The 21,359-nt window shown below is 41.1% G+C and overlaps 2 protein-coding genes across 12 annotated transcripts in view; one reads left to right on the top strand and one right to left on the bottom strand.

The window, feature by feature from the left end:
* Positions 1 to 113: 113 nt before the first annotated feature.
* LOC128881626 (myb-like protein X) lies at positions 114 to 4,226 on the bottom strand. 2 transcript variants are annotated; one of them, XM_054132878.1, is made up of 3 exons: positions 3,783 to 4,226; positions 3,510 to 3,703; positions 114 to 3,422 (listed from the first exon to the last, which is right to left on the bottom strand). In XM_054132878.1, exons 1-3 carry the CDS (start codon positions 3,864 to 3,866, stop codon positions 632 to 634), a joined length of 3,069 nt encoding a protein of 1,022 aa, XP_053988853.1. In that variant the 5' UTR covers positions 3,867 to 4,226; the 3' UTR covers positions 114 to 631. The 2 variants fall into 2 exon arrangements, with proteins under 2 accessions (XP_053988853.1, XP_053988852.1); XM_054132877.1 differs by having other exon boundaries at positions 114 to 3,443; positions 3,783 to 4,225.
* A 1,611-nt stretch (positions 4,227 to 5,837) lies between these two features.
* The window catches only part of LOC128880702 (afadin), a 28,942-nt gene continuing 13,420 nt past the window's right edge, over positions 5,838 to 21,359 (top strand). For 3 of the 10 annotated variants that reach the window (XM_054131052.1, XM_054131051.1, XM_054131049.1), the window contains exons 1-9: positions 12,087 to 12,166; positions 12,779 to 12,890; positions 13,049 to 13,241; positions 14,906 to 15,190; positions 15,367 to 15,650; positions 15,934 to 16,033; positions 18,369 to 18,465; positions 19,783 to 20,077; positions 20,780 to 20,898. In XM_054131052.1, the coding sequence (XP_053987027.1) occupies positions 12,102 to 12,166; positions 12,779 to 12,890; positions 13,049 to 13,241; positions 14,906 to 15,190; positions 15,367 to 15,650; positions 15,934 to 16,033; positions 18,369 to 18,465; positions 19,783 to 20,077; positions 20,780 to 20,898 (1,550 nt within the window). In that variant the 5' untranslated portion in view covers positions 12,087 to 12,101. Of the gene's footprint in view, positions 6,405 to 9,966; positions 10,501 to 12,046; positions 12,167 to 12,256; positions 12,679 to 12,778; positions 12,891 to 13,048; positions 13,242 to 14,905; positions 15,191 to 15,366; positions 15,651 to 15,933; positions 16,034 to 16,900; positions 17,626 to 18,368; positions 18,466 to 19,782; positions 20,078 to 20,779; positions 20,899 to 21,359 lie in introns of those variants that run through there. The other 7 variants (XM_054131043.1, XM_054131046.1, XM_054131042.1 and 4 more) reach the window with 7 other exon arrangements.

Below are 21,359 nucleotides of genomic sequence, written 5' to 3'. Positions count from 1 at the left end.
ATCTCGATAACAGGTGACGAAGTGTCGGTTATCCTAACAAGTCTATCAACTATCCCGGTCGGTAAAGCGTTAACCTAATCCATCGTAACCGCAAATTAAAAGCGACAGGAAAGTTATTTTATGGTATTATTTATTCGAATGAAACATCGAAAGAAATGTTTGAGAGGTCGTTGAGGACAGAGAGATAGTACGGTGACAATGTTATTTTATTAGGCGTAGAAATTAATTCTGTGCCTCTGTATTCGACTATCTAAAGTTGTAAATAATTGAATATAAAGGAATAGAATTAATTTCTACCCCTAATATTACTTAAAGTTAAAAGGCTTAAACATAGATTAAACAAAATAGCACGCAACCCTCTGTAAACTATACGCGAGGAGTTTTAAGGTACCATTCTCTACTGTTCGACTGTTGTATATTATGTACACGTGTTATTTACATACTTTTACATAATTTCTTTTTAATTTCTTCTAATGCGTGGCTAACAGTCGTGAACAGAGTTGTTTCGATCGTCCAGTACCATCGCATTCTCGGTCGAGTATTATACTTTACTGACACTTAAAACGCAAAAAATGTTAATTAAACCCTCGTGTTCCCTTACAGACTTCATCTTTCAATAGATTCTTGTTGCTCAAGTACCAACTACATCGCTATTATCTTGTTGGAAACGTCTGCAAGTTCTTAACTTTAAAGAAGAATCACTCGCATCCAGCGAATTCGTACTACTATCACTGGTGTTATTTATGACAATAGTCATATTTGCGTTGTTATTCGCTAAGCATACTGGTTTCTTGCGGCGCGCGAATAAAACTACTTTTCCATGGATGTTAGCCGGCGCAATCTTCGCGTTTGTAATATTGGACTTGCCAAGTGATATATTTAACTCGTGTACGTCTGCATTTTTTACCGTGCTTTCTCCTTTCGAATCGTTCTCGGGACCATTTCGAATAACGTTATCGTCGTTGCAATTGTCCAAGTTATCATTACCAGTTTCCGAATCTCTGCAGACTTCCTTATCTCCGTTATCGTTGACGTTACATTCATTATCGGGCAATTCAAGGTCAACCGTGATATTCTTCGAAAGTCCCTTTAGTTTTAAACACCCCGACGACACTTTCTCTACCGTGTTAACGAATAAACAATCGTGGTGCGACAACTCGGTGGAATTTATCAGCTCACATTCGATTCCTTCCGCTTTCTTCACAGGAGTTGCTAACCCTAGTTGCATCTCTATACGATCTTTATCGAGAGATGTATCGCGCGATTCAGCCGTAAGGAGTTTCGCGTTCGTTTCTTGTTCTGCGTGGAGAGTAAGTGATTGTTCAACGTTGGACTCAGGTAGGTGAATTTTTTCAGAATTTTTCTGTTCGCCGTTCGTCAACGGGTATTCCTTTGCATACTTAGTGATGATTTCTCCGTTTTCTCTTTCGGCATGTTCCGCGAGAACGACACCAGACGACGATTGCGTCTTCTCGTGAGTCTCACTGTCGGAAGCATAATCGCGAATAAATTTTTCAATATTCTCAAGATTTTCGTTTTCGATACTTTCATTATTTTCCGAGCATTGTTTGTTCGGTGACGAAGCAGTTACGATAGGTGGACACGATGAAACATCATTGGTAGATGCGTCCGATTTTTCGACAAATTCATTTTGTACTTGTACTCCTTCGTCGTCTTTAAGCTCCTCTTCTCCTATATTCGCTAAAGGAGACACAGTTTGTTCGTCGTTATCGTTTCCGCGATTTCCAGATTCGTTGCATTCGTTATCCTCGTTTAGGTTAATATTCAACGCTGTTGGACTAATCTCACCGTCTTGGAACTCATTCGAATCTTGTATTAGATCGACGTAGTTCTGCGAGCTCAAGTTCACTTGGTGGGGCCTTGGCGGAGGTTGGTTTTGTCTTTCTTCGACGCTTTTTTCTCCATCCTTTTCGTTGCTTTTTTCTCCATCCTTTTCGTTGCTTTTTTCTCCATCCTTTTCGTTGCTTTTTTCTCCACACTTTTCGCGGCTTTTCTCTCGATTCTTCTCGCGTTTCGATACTTCGCAATGCTTCGAACGTGTAGTAGATTTGACTACGCCAGACTTTCGATGCGGCCAGCCGCTGTTCTCGTCTTGCTTCTTTCTATCGTCGTTCTTCAATTTACGAGACCCATAATCGTCGTAACGACTGCTAATCTGCGAGTTACCCATCTTCCTGTCCATCGAGGAACGTCCCGTCGTGTTTCTCGGACTTCGCGTTTCTCTATTGAAGAATTTCGTTTTATCCACGCTGGTACTTCGGAAATTGTAATGCTTTTCAACTTTGTCTCCATGATTTTCTCCGTAACCATGCTTTTCAAACCTTTCTCCGTAGCCATGTTTGTTGTGTTTATGTTTGATGTATTTTTCTTCCCGACAGGATTTGTACGAGGTCGACCTCGCGCGCGATCGATGATCGTCCGTACCAGTCACGCGACGATCTTCTTTGTGTTTAGCTCGATGATGTTCAACATTGTTGGTTCGATAATCGTCTTTCCACGCTATCGCGTTGGAACGATGACCCGCGCTCCATTCCTCTAATCCGAGCTTGTGATGCCGTTTCAAGGAATGTTCTTTCGCGACTTTTTTATCACACGATATATCATTCTCGTCTTTAATATATTTTCTCTCTTCCCTTTTAACTGTACCACCATTACGATAACCATATTTTTTAACTTCTGTATTCAATTTGCGACTAGATTCTATATCTGAACTTTTTGCGGTGAGTCTAACTTCGGTAAAGTTATCGAAATGCTCAATTTTTGTAAGTTTTAAGGAATCGTGCTTTTTGTCGGGTTCAACGGCAATCCTGTCGTTTCCTTCTGTTTTTACCGTTTCTGTGAGATACTCTTCGTTCTCGAATTTGATTCGTTTCAGAGTAACAGGTGTACTTGTATCGTCGTTTGCTCTTTTCCCTGTATGATTTACCTTTTCTGGTTCATTTTTCTCCCTTGTAATAACTTTCGATATTATCAAAAGGTTCTTTGTTGGTTCGCTTTCAGAATATTGAGAACCTACGAGGGACTGGACTTCCTTCGTGTTACAAGAATTAGTATCGTGCAGAGAACCATTTTCCTTGTCGCTTTCAGCTACGTAACCCTCATTGTGCACAGCACTGTTACCATTAACGGTAAACTTGCTCGACTGTTTCTCCATCCTTTCCAAATACTGCTCATCCGCGATCCTCTTACGTAACCGTTCGCCAAAGAGCGTGATAGGCGTTAAAGTGGATTTGCTTAAGTTAGGATCTTTGGTCGGATTATGCATCGTATCTGGTTCAAATGACTCCTCTTTGATTTCGTTAACAGATACAGGAAAATCAGAAGGCTTGCAATAGATATTCACAACAGCTTCGCGGAAATTCGATTTACGGTACTCGTTTGTCTTAGCATACTTGGCCCTCCTAAATGTTACATCGTCGAGCCTATAATTATTATATGTTTATCAAGAAAATATCGTAACGAGAGTAAGAAGAAAAACATCTACTTACTTTTTTCTTAACTCATCGATCATCTTATCCTTCCGTGCGATTTCAGCTTTGGCGGTTTTCAATAAGGAGACCATATTAACCTCCAAATTTTTGTTAATCTTTCGGGAATTTTCCAACTGTACTGTGAGTTCTTTTACTTGTTTCTCTAATGTTATGCGATCGGGCGTAACATTTTCTTCATTTTTTGACGCAAGCTGTGGGTATCATATGATTCCGTGATATTAAACTTAACCTAACTTTGTAAAAAACGAAGTACTGCTTCACGATACTCACTTTCTCGCCATATTTTAATTCGAAACTTGGCAAATCTCCGTAAATATCGGTATCATCTTCCATCTTTTTTATTCTCCTACACATAAATTTAAATAAAAAACTGTCATTCTGCCGCTTCTATACACTACTCGTTCTCACCCATTTTCATCACGCAACGGCCTTACGTCAGTGTGTAGGGCTATAAAGCAGACTTTATGGAAGTGTGTAGTGTGTAGTATTACATCTTCCCATCCACTTCTATGTGTTACGCATAATAGTGGAATGCTTTAATTGATAATATTGATACCATATTAAATAACATTCGTAGAAACATGGCTGCAAACAACCGAATCCGATAAAAAATCTGTTAACGTTTAATATGTATACATATCTAGGTTGTCAAGTGCCTACCACTGTGCCTATTAGCATTAGCAGTTATATGTATACTGTGATTGTGATAACTGGAATTAAATAAACGATTTGACAAAGGATGAGAAGAAGAATATTTTCTTTAATTTACTTTGAATCCATTATATTTTATTCTCACTACATTTCTAACATGTTTATTGTAATTGTTACTAAAAATATCTCTCAAATGTTGTTGGTGGCTGATAACAAAAAGTACATATTGAATTTGAAGATTTACTACTATCACATAAACACGACGAAGCGACACCTGTTGGAATTGGCGATTCCAATTAAACTGTAGCGATCTTAGAAACTGAACTGCAAATTTCCCTTCGACACCTTACTTTCATTCATCGTTTTTTCTGTGAGATAATCTGTGCAAAATTATAAAATATTATGCAAAGTAGATGTTCTAAGAATGCAGTTTTTCTAGCGTAACTTGTACAGTTTTCCAATTGCGATGTACAGTCGAGTGTCAGTCGATATGAATCACTTGATACAAAACATCTATGAAAAAATTTTCGTGCAACTGGCACCTGCTTTTAAAAGAGTGCAAGATAAACGACGAAAGTTGTGAAGGAATTCTAAGGATCTCGGCGTACCTGAAGTAAGTAAAAAGTTACAGAATCTTTTAGAGAAGTAAAAGCAATCGGAAACGAGTAAGAAGTAAATAGGTATGTAGACTGTCGACTAGATGGGTCAACTCTTAGGCCGATCGTACACGGCGCAACCGATCAGTTTCAAACTTTGACCATATATACATGGACTGCTCAAGCCTACTCTTTATCTTCGACCATACATACATGGACTGCTCAAGCTATAGTATAGTCCGTAACCAACATCTCCCATGCCAAAGTTACGAGTAAGCAGTTGTGCGCAAGCGCTATAGTCAATGGGCGATAGCAGTGGGGAAAGGCGCGAATTGAAATTTTGGACGGTTTGCCGAACTACTTTTTGAGTATATAGAAATGTATATTGAGTATATTTCTATATACTCAAAGGAACTACTCTTCGACCATTGGTCAAAGCTGCAGTCAGCCTGTCATCGAGATGGAATTTTTGCTATAGTTCTCGAATTCGACGCATGCGCATTAACGTCAAGTCTCACTTTTGGTATGGAGATGTTGATTACGCTCTGCTTAGTGTATAAAGAGTAGGCTTGAGCAGTCCATGTATACAGGGTGTCCCAAAAATGTTGTAACACCTTGAAAGAGGTGGTCCAGGAGGTGATTTGAGACAACTTTTTCCTTAGCGAAAATGTTGTCCGAGGCTTCGTTGAGGAGATATTAACGGAAAACACTGATCAATCAGAGCGCGCGTATACCGTTGGAGCGGTCGCGGTAGCAAATGAGCACAGCCGCCTAGCGCGTTGCCTACGCTCAACCGGCATACTCGCGCTCTGATTGGTCAGTGTTTTCCGTTAATATCTCCTTAACGAAGCCTCGGACAACATTTTCGCCAAGGAAAAAGTTGTTTCAAATCACCTCCCGAACCACCCCTTTCAAGGCGTTACAACATTTTTAGGACACCCTATACTCATGAAACGACAGACAGTACCCGGTCGCGTTATATCGTTGCGCCCAGTTGCGTCGTCCCTGGCAGGAACGTGTCGCGCATGCGCATTTCGTAATTCAGTCAGTGGTTCTCTGACGCGTTAGTATGCGACACGCGGTGGTATAGGACGGTACGTTCGCAATGGTTTCGCGTCGGAACTTACGAAAAGTTTGTTAGAGCAGTTACAAAGTTTGAAAACGCGTGTTCGTGTGCGTGGACGAGAAAAAACAGGTTTTCGTCGCCTAGGAGTCATTCTTAGCAATCGTAATATCGGCTTTTTCGATCGTTGTGTCAGCTGGCAACGGCGAGAGTGTGTGAGGGCCGGTCTTGGGTAGAATCGCGTATCGTTTACATGTGTGCGTGTTTATAGCGTTTGCATTCGCGCGAACATACGCGCGCTTGCGCTTGCGCGCGCGCGCGCGCGAGAACATGCTTTGCGAGACCGTTGTTCGTAATAATCGCGCATTTATGTTTGGATTATCGTTATCGAAATCCTGTCGTGAATTGAAGTGTCTGTGCCTCGAGTACACTTGTAAAAAGAGCGGTGGGTAATGTATGCTCGTCGAATGGAAGTACTTACTCGCGATGTCAATGAAATTGAGACCACGAGGAGTGATGCACGTATAGACGCCAAAATTTTATTCTATTTTCCAAGAGGAAGGAACGATTCGTTTGACAGAGGTACGTTGTAATCGGCCAACAGAATTAATGCTAAAAAAATGTATGTAATATTTGTATCCCATAAGTAAGTAATAGAATTCATTTTTCTCTTTAATTACGTGCATCGCGCACTTTGAAATGCGTGGATCCAGACGTCAAGTTTTTCATTTATTACAAATTTGGTACGTAGTTCACGACCGGTATCGTTGTACATATTACGTTTTTTTTAAAAAAATAGGAACTGATTAGTGGGTATTGAAGAGTAAATGGCAATGCTAGCAGAGACATCAAAGAGAAGAAAAGAAAGGAACGTGTCTCGCGTGTCACGATGACCGCATGAAAAGCCTTCGTACGGCTTTCATGAACTTTTCCCAAGCTCATCTTTTCGGTGTAGCTGTGAAAAGAGTTCTTCCGAACCTAAAGGTTTCGTTTCTAAAGGTTGCTTCAATAATAAAACAGATCGAGCGCCGAGACGTTGAGACGTCGACCGGCGTGCATACACTCGCAAACAACCGTCCTCGGAACTCGTTTCTTCGGCGTGGTACTTGGACTTTCGTTTGTCGGTTTTCATCGTAAAAGCTTTTAAGAACGAGTTATACGCTCGAGGCAGACGAGGCTCGAAGCTTTTCGAATAAACCGTAGATGCAAAGTAAATGCGTGCATACGTATTCGTTTGACATATTCGTGTGAACGAAATAATCAGGAAGCGGTTAGTTAAGGGCAATAAACAGATCGTCAGGCATCCACCCTCGACACAACTCTGGTAACTCGATGGCGTAATGTTATTACTTATTACGTAGTTAAATGCGTTGCACGAGGACCATTTTGCAGTTAGATTTTGTAGATCTCGCGTGTCACGTGTAGCGACCGATACCCCAAACGAACGTTCTCTAAAAAATGAAAAAGGGAAAAATATAGAACGAGCGGGATCATCAAAGTTGTCGGATATCATTACCTTGGACGTTTCCCGATTTGAGGGTACGGAATGCTACGAGTTCGTTTGGCGACTAATGATGCAATACGTAATGAAGTTACGAAGGAAGCCCTACGGTGAAAATTGGATACGTTTTCTCTCGTATCGTTGTAGACGAGACCGAATGATATTTCATAAATATAAAAACATGTAGTTCGATTATTGAATTTACTATCGTTACTATTAAGGGGGTATCCTGAATTAAGAGGTCTAAAAAAAACGGTTTTTCGTGAATTTTTTTAGGATGGAAAAAAATTATTAATTCTATAGAACTTTTTATCCTATTTTCATACATACTTGAGTAGTCTGTAGAAATTTTTTCAACAAGAAATATTCAAATTGAGTCGACTGTGACGCACATTTGTAGACCACCTCACAATTAAAACCTCCTACACTGTCCGACAAATTTAAACTTTTTTTTAAATTCCGCGATATCCACTAGGTGATTCTTATAGGATTCCTCGTCCTGAATACGAATCTGAAAGTGAAATTGCTCCATCACACTTAGTTTTCGAGAAATTCGCGATTTTGTAAATACGGTCGATTTTGAGAGAAAACGTAATACTACTTGAAAACTACAAACCCTAGAAAGTTCTGTTTAGTCTTAAAAGATAGAGGAGTGTTTTCTAAATATGAAGACATATTCCTTTAGAATTATCTGCTCTTTTGAATGCCTGTAAATGAACACCGAAGTTCAAAAAGTTGGCGACGCGAGTACTTTTCACGAAATACTTTTGTATTTTAATGAAAAGTTATTCGTCTAGATCGAATTTACTATGCATTATAGGTTTCTGCAAACATTTCTGAAGAGAAAACCACCCGCGACAAATGTTGGAACGTTTTCTAGTTCGTACAGATCCAGAAAATATTAATTAAGAATGCAAGAATTCTGTTTGCCGGCGCGCAGGCTTCGCTCGCTTTACATTGGTGAATCAGGGCCGTCGTCATGCGTTCTGCACAATCGTCGCCACGCGCTTGAATAATAACCATCAAATTCTCGTAACTTTGTTAAAATTCGCCCCATATTGACGAATAGAAAACCATTTTAAAGCTTAATGTTTCTACTTTTCGATACTTTCATCTTTTGTTATTTAAGTTAGTGTTTGGGGGGGGGGGTAAACTCTGCTCTAAAGAGAGATTTTTTATAGGTAGCAGTTTTCATTAAAAATTAACAACAAAATATACAATTACAGATTGAATTAATTGTTAAATAATTCAATTTAGATTTAAATAAAGTTTGCTCAATACCAAATTAGCAAAAGTCGAATAATTGAAGATACAAAAACGGAAGATTAATGATTAAAATTTAAACAGTGGACAATTGTCTCCGTTTTGTTGAGTTGCAGTATAAATGAAATATTAAAAATGTAATACAAATGAAATATTAAAAATGTAATAGAAAAACTGATAGCGCGTGGCACCGATTAGGCGAATCCCGTAGCGACGGCCCTGACTGACCGAAACATAGCGAGCAATGGCTGTGCAGCGGCAAAACACCGTTCATGCGTTCCGAGTTGACATTTTGTCGAACCGTATGGATTAGAAACCGTTCCAACATTTGCCGCGAGTGGTTTTCTCTTCAGAAATGTTTGCAGAATCCGATAACGTAGTGTAAAATCGACCTAGGTGAATAACTCTTCATTAAAATACAAAAGTATTTCGTGAAAAATTCACGCATCATCACCTTTTTGAAATTCGCTGTTCATTTACAGGCATTCAAAAGAGCAGATAATTCTAAAGGAATATGTCTTCATATTTAGAAAACACTCCTCTATCTTTTAAGACTAAATAGAACTTTCTAGGGTTCGTAGTTTTCAAGTAGTACTACGTTTTCTCTAAAAATCGACCGTTTTTACAAAATCTCGTATTTCTCGAAAACTAAGGGTGATGGAGCAATTTCACTTTCAGATTCGTATTTAGGACGAGGAACCCTATAAGAATCGCCTAGTGGATATCGCGGAATTTAAAAAATCGTGTTGGACAGTGTTATTATCGTTAGTGTATCCACTATTTCTCCTTAGCGGAAATTCAAGAAACTACAAATGAGTCAAATTTAAATTGTATTAAAATTATATTAACATTGCTTTTAGACCATATTATAATACATATATAACCTAAGAACAACATAATTCGTGAAAAGTGAAAAGATTGTTCTGTACCAATCAGACGCGACCACGAAGAATCACGAATCACTGTGAAAAATCATCGTGATTGAGAATGAACGTGATTGAATCACTCGTGATTCAAAAGTAGCAGTCCACGCCATCTTTAGAGTACAGCAGTACAGGTATAGTCTACAGCGTACAGTACAGAGTACAGGGAAAGGGAAAGTAGGGGTAGAGAATGAGCAGGAGGAGAAGGGGGCAACCGGAGAGGGAGTAGGATCGGTGGAGAAGGGCTGTAGCAAGACTAACAAGACGTAACGTTCTCCCACTCTTGGGGCCCCAAGCTCTACCAAGTCCGTTCGCGTCGGTCAGTTCGTTAGTAATTATGTGAAGAGAGATACGTTTGGGTTGGGTATCGTAGCACTCGGTTGTGTTCGAGTACTGTTTGGGTGTGGCGTTGTTTTTCAAATACCTGGTGTAAAATTATTATTAATTTTTCTCGTAGAGACCCGTTAAACCATCGTAAACGAAGGTAAAGTGGAATTCACAGTCGCGTTCGCAAGGTGGACTAAGCCTACGGACTTAAAAGTGTTCCCGCTAACGTGGTGCGTAGCGTTGGAGCCATTAAATGCCTGCTCTCTTCCCAAAGCGGAAAAATGCTGGAACTCGGACAGATTTCGAGAAATGCATTTTCCTACTGTCAAGTTAATTCAACGGGAAGATTGTTCACGTGCATGCCCGGACCAACAGAATACGTCGTAAAAGCTACTACGATGAACGACAGCCGAGCGAAACTACGAGCGTAGCGAAGATTTTTCATGCACGCAACCTTTCCTCTACAGCTCTGAGGATTCTCGAAGCCGGATCACGTTGTTTTCAATACTCTCGATGCAAGCCAGTATTCTCTTTGTAAATCGACAACGACAAAACCTCCGTCGCGTTTTTCTTCGTGGCGTCAAGTTTCGTTCGAATCGTTGTACGTCTCTTGGATCCGCCGTATTTCGCTCGACCGCATCAGGAGAATGACAGTCTCGGAAGAGTAAGTACGATGACGCATCCAAGTACTTCCTGTCCTTTTTTTTGTTTCTTTCTTTCCTTTCGATTGGTCGGTTTCCATTCGTTTCCAGTTTTAACAGTATTCGGGGCACGTTACTTTCTACTTCACCATTTCATTAAATTCGATACGATTTATTTCTTCGAGTAACCGATGTTTAACGATTGTTTTCATGGTATGGTCACCTGGCATCGTTGAAAACGGTAAAACGTTCGTTTTTAGAAAACTATGCAACGCACGAAAGCTGCCCCTTTAACCACGTTTATTATTGTTACTTTTCCTCCTCGGTATTGTTTGTGTGACAACTATTCTCCTGACCTACATATCGCGAATGAACAAGAAATTCGCTCGTAGAATGGGAAAAGTAGAAGCGAAAAACTCGAATATCAATTTTCTATCTCGACTGCCAAGTAATGGAGTCGAAAGCTTATCGGGAACCACGGTATTACTAATGCTTTTACGTCATTAGGAGGATAGTAATCTTACAATTAACATCGATGAATCAGCTGTCAAACTTGTTTAGAAACCAACAAATTATCATCGTTATCATTACTATTATTACTAAACATTTTTACGCATTGGTACAGTATACGTATATAAGTATACGTATACGATAAATCGTTTATACAAATGGGAGATACAACAAGTGGCTGTTTCCCAACCTAACCTCAATTTGTGACAAAAACAGGGGGTAATCTTGCGATTAGCATTGACGAATCAACTGTCCAACTCATTTAGAATTAACTCGTTTAGAAACCGTAATATTGCTATTAAACGTTTTTATTGTACAGATTGGTACAGTATACGTATACGTATCGATAAATCGTTTATACAAATGGGAGATACAACAAGTGGCTGTTAGGCCCAACCTAACCTCAATTTGTGACAAAAACAGGGGGTAATCTTGCGATTAGCATTGACGAATCGACTGTCCAACTTGTTTAGAAACCGTAGTATTACTATTAAACGTTTTTATTGTACAGATTGGAATACGGATACGTAGAGATAAATGATTCGTATAAAGGTGCGCGACAGTCAGTGGTCGCTTTCCAACCTAACCTCAATTTGCGACAAAAATTGGATTACGAAAGACGGCGGGAAAAAGGAATAAAATGCGAAATGCAACGAGATCGCGTAGGCGTGTTCCTCGGGGTGGAATTTCGCGCCAAGAACGATCGGCTGTCGGTCAGACGTGAGTCTGATGTAGGTGGGCAATGGGATGATCGCGAGTCGCAAGGGTGGTTGTATCGTGCTGTCGTTCTATCGTGCAGAGGGTACTCGAGCGTGTTCGAGTTACTCGAGCGCGCTTTTAAGGTTTTAAGACCGAACGCCGTCGAAGGAGATAGGAATGCATGGTATGCGACTTGTTCGCTGCGACGCGTTCCACTCCGAGTGTCGAGTCGGCCGTGTTCGATTCGACGTACGCAGCCGAGAATTACCGAGTCGAGACGATCGCGACCGATCCGAACCGATCCCTTTCCTGCCGACTGCGACAAAAGTCCCTTTGCTTTGTTGCTCGGTTGCAATTTCTCGAACGCTTCGCGACTCTGATTTACCGATCGTTCGGAGACCATGTCCGTTCCATCATGCATTTTCCCCCGCTCTCTCGGTTAGATGCGCAAAAGACACGCGTCATTGGGGAGATTTCTCGGTAAGCTTCTCTCTTTCGTCTCTAGCTTCTTATGCCACGCGTAATTCCGAGTAAACACACCGAGGGTAAATAAAGAAAGCCCGGAGAAAACGCGACTATCCTCGAATCGTCGTCGGGTTTTTAAGTCTACAGATAAGAAACGATAATGGGAATGAAAATATCCGTAAGACGGGTGCGCCGCACGCCTGCCAGCGAATCGCGGTGAAATTGAGAAGCATCGATGTGTAACGGTGCATCCTTTTTACACGAGTGACAAGACGTATGACGTACCGTCGTTGCTGGCCTCGCGCGTATTTTACTCGAGATTTAGACTGTCCAATAACGACTGATTGTAAACCGAGGCTGACACTGGTGATTTTTGACGTCGGCGAGACGATCGATCCAGATCGATCGTTACAGGTCGTCGATCCACGACGTAGTTGTAATAGTCGCCGCGTAAAAAAGTATATTTAAAGAAGTTACCGTTGAAACACTGATACAAGAAATGCCACTGTTATACGTACCCGACAAAGGTCAGCGAAGCGACGCTTATTATCGTCGGGACATTGGGATCTCGAACGTTTATTTACATTGGATATTTGCATTGTTCTTGATTCGTTTTCATTTTTCCAGAATGGCCACGGAGTTGGCAAGTAAGAAGGCCGAACGCGAGGCACTGCGTGGCGTGATTCAACAATGGAATGCCAATCGCTTGGATCTGTTCGAGCTCTCGGAACCGAACGAAGTGAGTTCTCGTCCTGTTTCTAGAGACCTTTTAATCAAAGTCACGAAATAATCGGAGAATAAATATCGTTCACCTTCGCTTGCCCTGATCAAAGGGTTTCTCTACCTGCTTCTGTTTTCGATCGAGATTTATTTTCTAACGTTTGCCCGATTTTTCAGGACTTGGAGTTTCACGGAGTAATGAGATTTTACTTTCAAGACAGCGGTCAGAAAGTCGCGACCAAGTGCATCAGAGTAGCATCAGACGCGACCAGTCAAGCGGTGATCGAAACTCTTATCGAAAAATTCCGTCCAGATATGCGAATGCTTTCGGTTCCAGAGTACGCTCTCTACGAGATTCATGAGAACGGTGGTGAGTAGGTATAAATTAGAGATCACGGTTTTGAACGGGACACGTGTACCGTGTATTAAGGGATTACGAACACGGATATTTTTAATACACGGGTACCCGGCTATCAAAATACACGGATATCCAGGTACGTACACGTGCATCGAAATATACGGACACGCATACATCGAATTATTCGGGTACAGTATCCAATTATTCTTATATACAAACTTTTATGTAACAAAAGCTTTTATTCTAAAATAATGATCCTTATTAATTTTGAAAAAATTGACAAGCAGTAAATCAAATAAATAAAACAAATATAAACATAAGAAGAATGAAGAAATATAACAGAATACATTTTTCAGTGTAATTTGTAAAACTTTATTTATTAGTTAAAATAACTGTTCAAGTCAATGTGCGTACCCGTGTATTTCGATGTACGTGTACGTACCTGGATATCCGGGTGTTGGCGGATTTCGATACGTACCCGTGTATTAAAAATACACGGATTAAAACACGGATCCATTAATTACCCGTGTACCCGGATATTTTGATACACGTGAAGTAGGGATCTCTAGTATAAATGTATACGGGATTAACGTGCTCGCGCTCCTCTCCCTGCTTTTTTTTTCTTCACATTTTTTACTCTTCTTTTCGCTCGTGTTTTAAACAGAAAACAGAACACGAGCGCTACATAGATCTCGATCGACCGTCACGCACCAGCTAAAGCTCCCTTTTGGACGTTACAGAAAATTAAGAAATTAAGATTTTACGCGTCGTTACCCAACGTAGTATTAATAATATATCTACACAGAAGAAATCTGGGCTGTACTTTACTTTGACGGACCGAAAATTTGTAAGTTTCTGTTACATAATCCTGTAGATTTTGTCGAGAAAAATCCGGAAATGCTAATTTTAAGGCGAATAATCCACTAGTTCAGAAGTTATGAGCAGTTAAAAGTGGCATTTTATCGTATTTGACTGACACTTTCGACGTCATATTGTTTTGTAACCATACCCTGTCGGTGAAACAAATTCTCGATGGTGGCGGATTACATTATGTACTACTTTTATATTGTTATGCCTATTTTTGAAAACTGCCATATTTCGAATTAACACGTTGACTGCCAGGATAATACTCTCGACAATTTCTACTGTGATTAAATTTTGTTTGCAGCCTTTTGAAAACTACGTAATCAAACATTTATTGTGGTATTTATATTTGTAACTTCATCGAAATTCAAGGATTTTGTTAAAATTTATTTTCTTTGACAGTCAACATTCAGAATTAATTTTGTTAGTTCTTCAGCAAAAAGCACTGTCACCCATGTATGGGTGACGTGGCGATTAACGTGTTAACAGAGTTGGTTTGGGCCTATTGTCTCGGGGAGGGCACGCCCTAGAGTACGAATTCAACTTTTAAATTGCCTGACAAATACGGTAAAAAGATTCACCTTTAACTCTTCATAACTTCTGAACCAGTGGATTCCTCGCCCGAAAACTAGCATTTTTGTATTCCACTTGCCGAAATCTACAGGCTTATGTAAAAAAAAAACTTAAAAATTGTTGGTCCGCCAAAGTAAAGTTTAACCGAAATCTGCATCTTTAGCTTATACATGTATATTTTTATGCACATACAGAATCCTAAGCTCTGATTTACCGACTAAATTGCGATTCGTTTACAGAAGAACGGAAACTTGGGCTCGACGAGAAACCGTTGCTGGTGCAATTGAACTGGCACATCGACGACCGCGAAGGACGTTTTCTTTTAAGAAGAATCGACGACAAAACCAATGCTCAAGGCGTTGGTTTTTCCTGTTCAGACGGATCCAGCTTTCGCAGAAAGCTGAGTAAACGCGAGAAGAAGCAGATGAAGAAGCAAGAGAAGCTCAGTCGACTGAAGAGCCTGGAACAGGATGAAAACGCGGTGCCAGTAGATCAGAATGGAGTAGCGGAGAAACTTTATACTGGTAAGCACGTGTGTGCGTGCACACACCGTATTGTTATAGGTACGACGAACGGCTTGCGATTCAAGCCTGTTTGATGATTATCGATCGGATCCTGCTTGTTGCCGCGTCGTTGAGACGGTTTAGAGGGATGTTTGAAACGATAAGTGTTGGTAAGGAAACGTTGCTTGCTATTTCAGAGCTACCCGAAACCAGTTTTACCAGGAGCATTTCGAATCCGGAAGCTGTGATGAGAAGGCGACGTCAACAAAAGCTGGAGAGAAAATTGCAGCAGTTTCGCAGTAAAGACGGCGGCCCCGATACCGGTGGAACGTTGAAGATTTACGGCGAGGCGCTCTGCAAAGACGTCCCGTACAAAACGTTGCTTTTGAGCGTTCGGGATTCGGCGGTTCAGGTCGTACGGGAAATGCTCTCGAAATACGGTCTGGAGAAGGTCGATCCGCAACAATATTGTCTCGTGCAGGTCGGTTTGAATTCCTTCAACGGATTCCTGTGCAACGTAATCGTAGATTGATTCCTTTTATCACTCTGTACATAAAAGTATCGCTATATGATGTAACACTTTGAGATATTTCATATTTCTTAGTTGGAACATCACGTTACGTTAGCAACCGTTCAAACGTGTACAGTACGTGTACAGTGTATATTCGAGTAATTGCTTTCGGTTTTATTTTTTAAGTATCGTACGTTAGTTGAAAATTGAACGTTCCAAATCCTCATTACTTTGTTTTATGTATGTCGCACAGGTGAACAGCGAGAACGTGAGCGGAGGAACGCAGCAGGAATACATATTGGACGACGACGAATGTCCTCTGGCCATTCTTATGAATCATCCGTCCGCACGGGGTAAGTTGATTTAAAGTCCTAACATTTAAGAAGCATGGAATTTGTACGACGACTGCTCCAGTTAAAGAAATCGAACGCTATTAGCGTTCGTCGGAGGGATAAGCTTGTTAATGAGCGGTATTGGGTGTCGACAGTCGTGGAACTCTTCTAACGCTCGTTTAGCTCGGATATTTTAAAGAAAGTCCGACTATTCGATTGGGAATGGAATCGAGTGAATATTGAAAAAAATATCGAAGAGATCGTTGAAATTGATTCAACGAAGAACGATGAAACAGCGTACCGACTACGCGGCAACGTGGTCGCGTTTCTACCGACTTAGCTTGATCGACAAGTGTCGTACGTATGTGATATGTACGCATATGTAGCGTATGGTATATGGTACAATTTTGCCGGACAAGTAGGAAACACCCCGTATCCATGCATACAGTGACGAACAAAAGTGTAAACACGCTGATCTCGCGATCGAAGCTATACAAATTTCGTTCCGTTAAAGGATGTTCACTGTGAACAATCGCACAACTCCAAGTGAGATACGTGGTTGTTAAAAAAAGACCCCTATTCATTTTTGATAGTTAAACAGATATTATACGAGATATTATTTTAACTGATATCCTCTTGGAATACTTCCTGTATCGTTACTATAAGCGAAACTTTGGTACAACATTTTGTACGAGACATTTATCGCTTTATCGCTTCATCGGGAGATTATCGTCGCGTGTTTACACTTTGGTCGTTCCTGTATATATCGACAGGTGTACGCGCCTGCGCTAGTTCCTCAGTCCGTTCATACGATCCAACGACTGGCCGACCACCCTCGTTTCCATCTGCAATGCTCAAGTTCAGTCGCGCAACATTGTGACGTAATGCAACATTACTTCTGTCAGTCGTGATTCGAGCTTGGTCGCGACGCAAGGTTTGCTGCAAGTGCGACGAGAGAAAGGAAAGGAAAAGGGTTTGCATTTACCTTGGCCAGCAATTTGGATTTCCAGCAATTCCCTGCGATTAATCGTCGCGATGCCTCGAAATCAGTTGATCGGCGGACAGGATGGTACGGTATCGCGCGTGAAAGAAAATCACCGCAGGCCGTGGTGCAGCGTGTCGAATAGTACACGATAGAGAGTCGAAATATCGAGACGATCGCCCTCGACTACGATACATTTCGAAATGGGGTGATCCTTAACGTCCTTCTCATCGCAACCTGCCCGGGTGTGAAAACGCGCCGCTCATCCTAATCGAAGACGTTCGAGTCGAAGAAAATTAAAGGAGAAACGAGGGCAGACAGCGATATCATCCCGGGCAGAGGAGAATCAAATCACCAAGGGAAACAACATTATTTTTCACGACCAAGCTCTTTGTACAAGCTTTTGTAAATCGAAGAAAGGGAAGACGAACGCCGTATATTTCTCGCGTCGCGCTTTTCCGTATATTTTCTCGAATATATTTCCTCGCCTTAAAGGAGCGACCGTGAAACGTCGAGGACCAAAATTCTGACGCGTCATCGTCCATCCTAAAGGGGACCACACCAAGCAATCAGGGACCACGATTGAAAAATCGGCGCGTTTTACGCAAGATGATGGATTGGGGAATCAGACGTAAGAATCTCGCCTCTCGTGTCCAATAATAAATGACCCTGAGTCGTCGTCGAGTACGCGTATCCTCGACAACTGGAACAAAGTTGACGATCATGGTGTACACTGTATGTACGCACGTAACCGTTGTATAGGTAGATCGATTCGATCGACGATGTTCTTCGCGTTCGTGTATATCAACTAAAGCAGTGCAGACCGTTCGCGTAAATGTAATTCAACATCGATCCTATGTCAGCTGAAAGTAACTCCACTCGAATGTCCTTTAAACTATTCTCTCCTTGCAAACAAAGTTTCTCCTTTAGATTCCATGCTTGAGAAATAGCAAAAGATTGCTATTTCTTTTGTGTAACAACAATGGTTGAATTATAGTAGCTGCAAATTCAAAGAATTTAAAAAAGGACCTCTTCGGCAAAGTGCGGCTCCTGATTGTCCGTGTTCTTTCCGTCCGGGTTCTTTGTATTTGCGATGCTTTCACATTCTCGACAATGGGAAGCATCGTTCGACGGGTCGGTGTATCGATCGTAGGAAATGGAAGTAAAATGCGCTTGTGTCGACGCACGTGGACTATGTAGGTCAGTTGGGCACGCAATGTCTAAGATGTCACGACGACTTGGCGTCGATATCGACAACAAATTCGAAGCGGTCGTTGCTTTCGACCGACGAGCTTGAGTCTATAGCGGATACCGAATGCTCTCGACATTTTTTAATAAAATAAAATCTAAGCGAATCTTTCCCTTTGCTTTTAGGTTCAATTATGTTCCACGTGCGTAGAAGACCTGCGGATTACGTGCCTCGGAAACGCAAGAAAAAACCTAGCGGCAAATGGAACGAGTTCGACCACAGGTTCGTAAAGGAAGCAGAAGGTGATCTTTAAGGCAAGACAGATTTGATTCGATTCGAGTACGGGCATGGTTCGCAAATTCTTCTTATCATCTCGATTGGAAGGCGCGTGCTCGTGCATGTAGCTGGTCTATAATGTGCAAAGTATGAACGCGGTTGTTACTTAACCCTTTAACTTATAAGTACGTGCGAGACTCGTAGTCTTGTATTCGGGACAATTGCAAATATTACGGTCTTGGCCCGTAGTACATCGGTCGCGCCAATTGTAAACATTACGGGCATGGCCCGTAGTACGACGGTCGCGATTTGTAATGTGATCACAATCAGGTACATGTTATTCTTGGTCGCTAATTTTTTATTATTGATTTTTGTATAAATACTAATTATGTTTTTGATTTATGTTATATTTTATTAATTGATACTAAATCTTTTGTAGTATTATATCTACCACAATTATTATTATACATCAGGTTGTAATTACTTATTAAATATTTCATAAAATTATACCAGTTGTACGAGGGTTGTTCAGAAAGCAAGTTTAACGGTCTAATTACGCTGTGAAAGAGTGGTCAAAACTCCAAAAACAAGGTCATTTAACAAATTTTCAGACAATTTTTTATTTTTCTACGTAATCGCCACATCTTTCAATACATTTCGTATAACGAGTAACAAGCTTTTGAATTCCCAAGGCGTAATGACTTTCGTCCACTTTGGCGCTCTTCATCGTGCAACTCTTCGCGGCCATTTAGGAACGCTGTTCGCCAACGCGTAACCATCTGCAGGCTCACGCATTTATCGCTGTAAACAGAACATAATTCTCGATAAATTTCTGTGGCTGTGAAGTTTTTACCGGTAAAAAAACGGATTATACTACGCGGTTCACACTTGGACGCAAATTTTAACGGAATCGCCATTATAAAATGTTACAAAACACGCGACAATCGACCGACCAGAGTCTACGACACACGAAACTGATCAAAATAAATGAGAGAACATTTTCCTAAAATTTTGTAGTTCTACCTTCTCACCAAGACCAGCGCTAACATCGTTAAACTTACTTTCTGAACGACCCTCGTATATTACACATACAGTAGTGCGCAAATGGTACAACGTAGGTCCGATTTGCCGAACCGCGGAATGGCTCGAAGGCTGAGCGATCTTGTTTACGTTTTGGGCCCAGACTGTTGGAACGTAAATCGTAGGTTAAGGGATTAAAATTGGAGAAATAAGGATCGTAGGGGGACCGTTTAGCATAGTAGTTAGTCGAAGCAGTCGTACAGTTGAACGAATTGTTACGAAAAATGTTTATTGTTGTGTCAGGTACGAGGACGAGAGACTACCGTTTTTACTCGAACTGAATCCCGATGGAAGCGACGTTCCAAATGGAGCCGGTACGCGGCACCGGTTGCAGCCTAATGTGACGGAGGTGGGGTCCGAAAGGCCTATAGGTCCGCAGGCAGTACAAGCTCAAACCCTCACTTTGACGGGGCCAACAGTTATGCCAAGGCATTGCGTGATCGCTTTTACCGAAAATATCGTTACCCTTACACCATGCTCCAGAGACGCTCATACATACGTTAACAATCAAAGGATACATCAGACGACGATACTTCAGGTAACGATACCTCCGATACCCGAGAACCTCCAATTTTCCAGTGGTATCGCATAAGAATGAAACATAATATTAGGAAGTTGCATTAAAAGCCGCTATTTATGTATACGTGGATTTTACTGCGAATACCGTAGGCAGTGAGAGCCGTCGTACATTATGAGTTGTTAAAACCACATGAAACAGTCACCGCGGAACGTTATTGCCAACAATTGAAGCGTTTACACGATAATTCGATAGAAAAACGACCATCAATTGCATTAAATCGCCAAAAAGTGATCATTCTCCACAACAATGCTCGGCCTCATGTTGCTAGAACTATAAAAGAAACACTGATGGAGTTCGAATGGGAGATTCTCTCTCACTCAGCCTACTCTCCAGATCTGGTCCCAAGTGATTATCATTTGTTCAGATCGATGCAACATGGTTTGGAAGACACGCGTTTCCGTAATTACGAAGAAGTTGAACATTGGCTTGCTGAATGGATAAGCTCGGAAGATAAACCGTTCTTTCGTCGCGGAATTCAACTTTTGCCAGAAAAGTGGAAAAAAGTAGTAGCTTTTGAGGGCCAATATTTCAATTGATACTTTTACATACTTTACTATTGAAATAAATGCAGAAAAAACACGAAAAAACAGCGGCTTTCAATGCAATCTCCTAATACATCTAAAATACCCTAACTTTTCACTTCTTCATCTGGATTCATAGAACGGAGCGATAGTCAAGTTCGGCCGACTGCATACCTTTAGATTCATCGACCCAGCACCCGAAGAACGAATCAGACAACGACACGATTCTGGGAGACAAATCGAATACGGCTACGATCGGTGAGTGCGTTGGCTACAGTTAGAAAATAACAGTCTCGCTTGTTCGTTGTTCCGCTCGGAATGAACATAATAGGATACACAGTACAAGACGCACGATGCACGGTAGAAATGCACCAGTGGTGCATTATCCTTGAAGCGAACAAGACTTATACCTAAAACTTCGATCAGAGGAGGTTTCCAAAATCGGCGTACAACGAGAAAGTTTGTTCGATCAATTTTCTTGCGACAAACAAATGTCGATAACCTCGACTTTTAAAGTACATTCACGCAATATACGGTTAAGTTTTTCTACGAGGGATAGACGAATAGTATCGAATTTAAAAATATTTCCTTTAAATATTTTCTGTAGATGGGGGTCTCCGAATCTTATTTTGCCTGGAGCCCCGTGAAGGTATAACGTGCCACTGGGTGGAACAACGAATAAACGAGTAGACGGTTAGACGCGTAGAAGCGACACGTAG

This window comes from Hylaeus volcanicus, chromosome 8 (genome assembly GCF_026283585.1).
Source record: "Hylaeus volcanicus isolate JK05 chromosome 8, UHH_iyHylVolc1.0_haploid, whole genome shotgun sequence".
In the NCBI taxonomy this organism is placed as follows: Eukaryota; Metazoa; Arthropoda; class Insecta; order Hymenoptera; family Colletidae; genus Hylaeus; species Hylaeus volcanicus.
This window is presented reverse-complemented; position numbering and strand designations above follow the sequence as displayed.

Coding starts and splice junctions, on each gene's coding strand:
- LOC128881626 (XM_054132877.1), bottom strand. CDS start 3,866: ATGTGTAGGAGAATAAAAAAGATGGAAGATGATACCGATATTTACGGA. Junction 3,704..3,782: donor AATTAAAATATGGCGAGAAA/GTGAGTATCGTG, acceptor TGATACCCACAG/CTTGCGTCAAAAAATGAAGA. Junction 3,444..3,509: donor ATCGATGAGTTAAGAAAAAA/GTAAGTAGATGT, acceptor TAATAATTATAG/GCTCGACGATGTAACATTTA.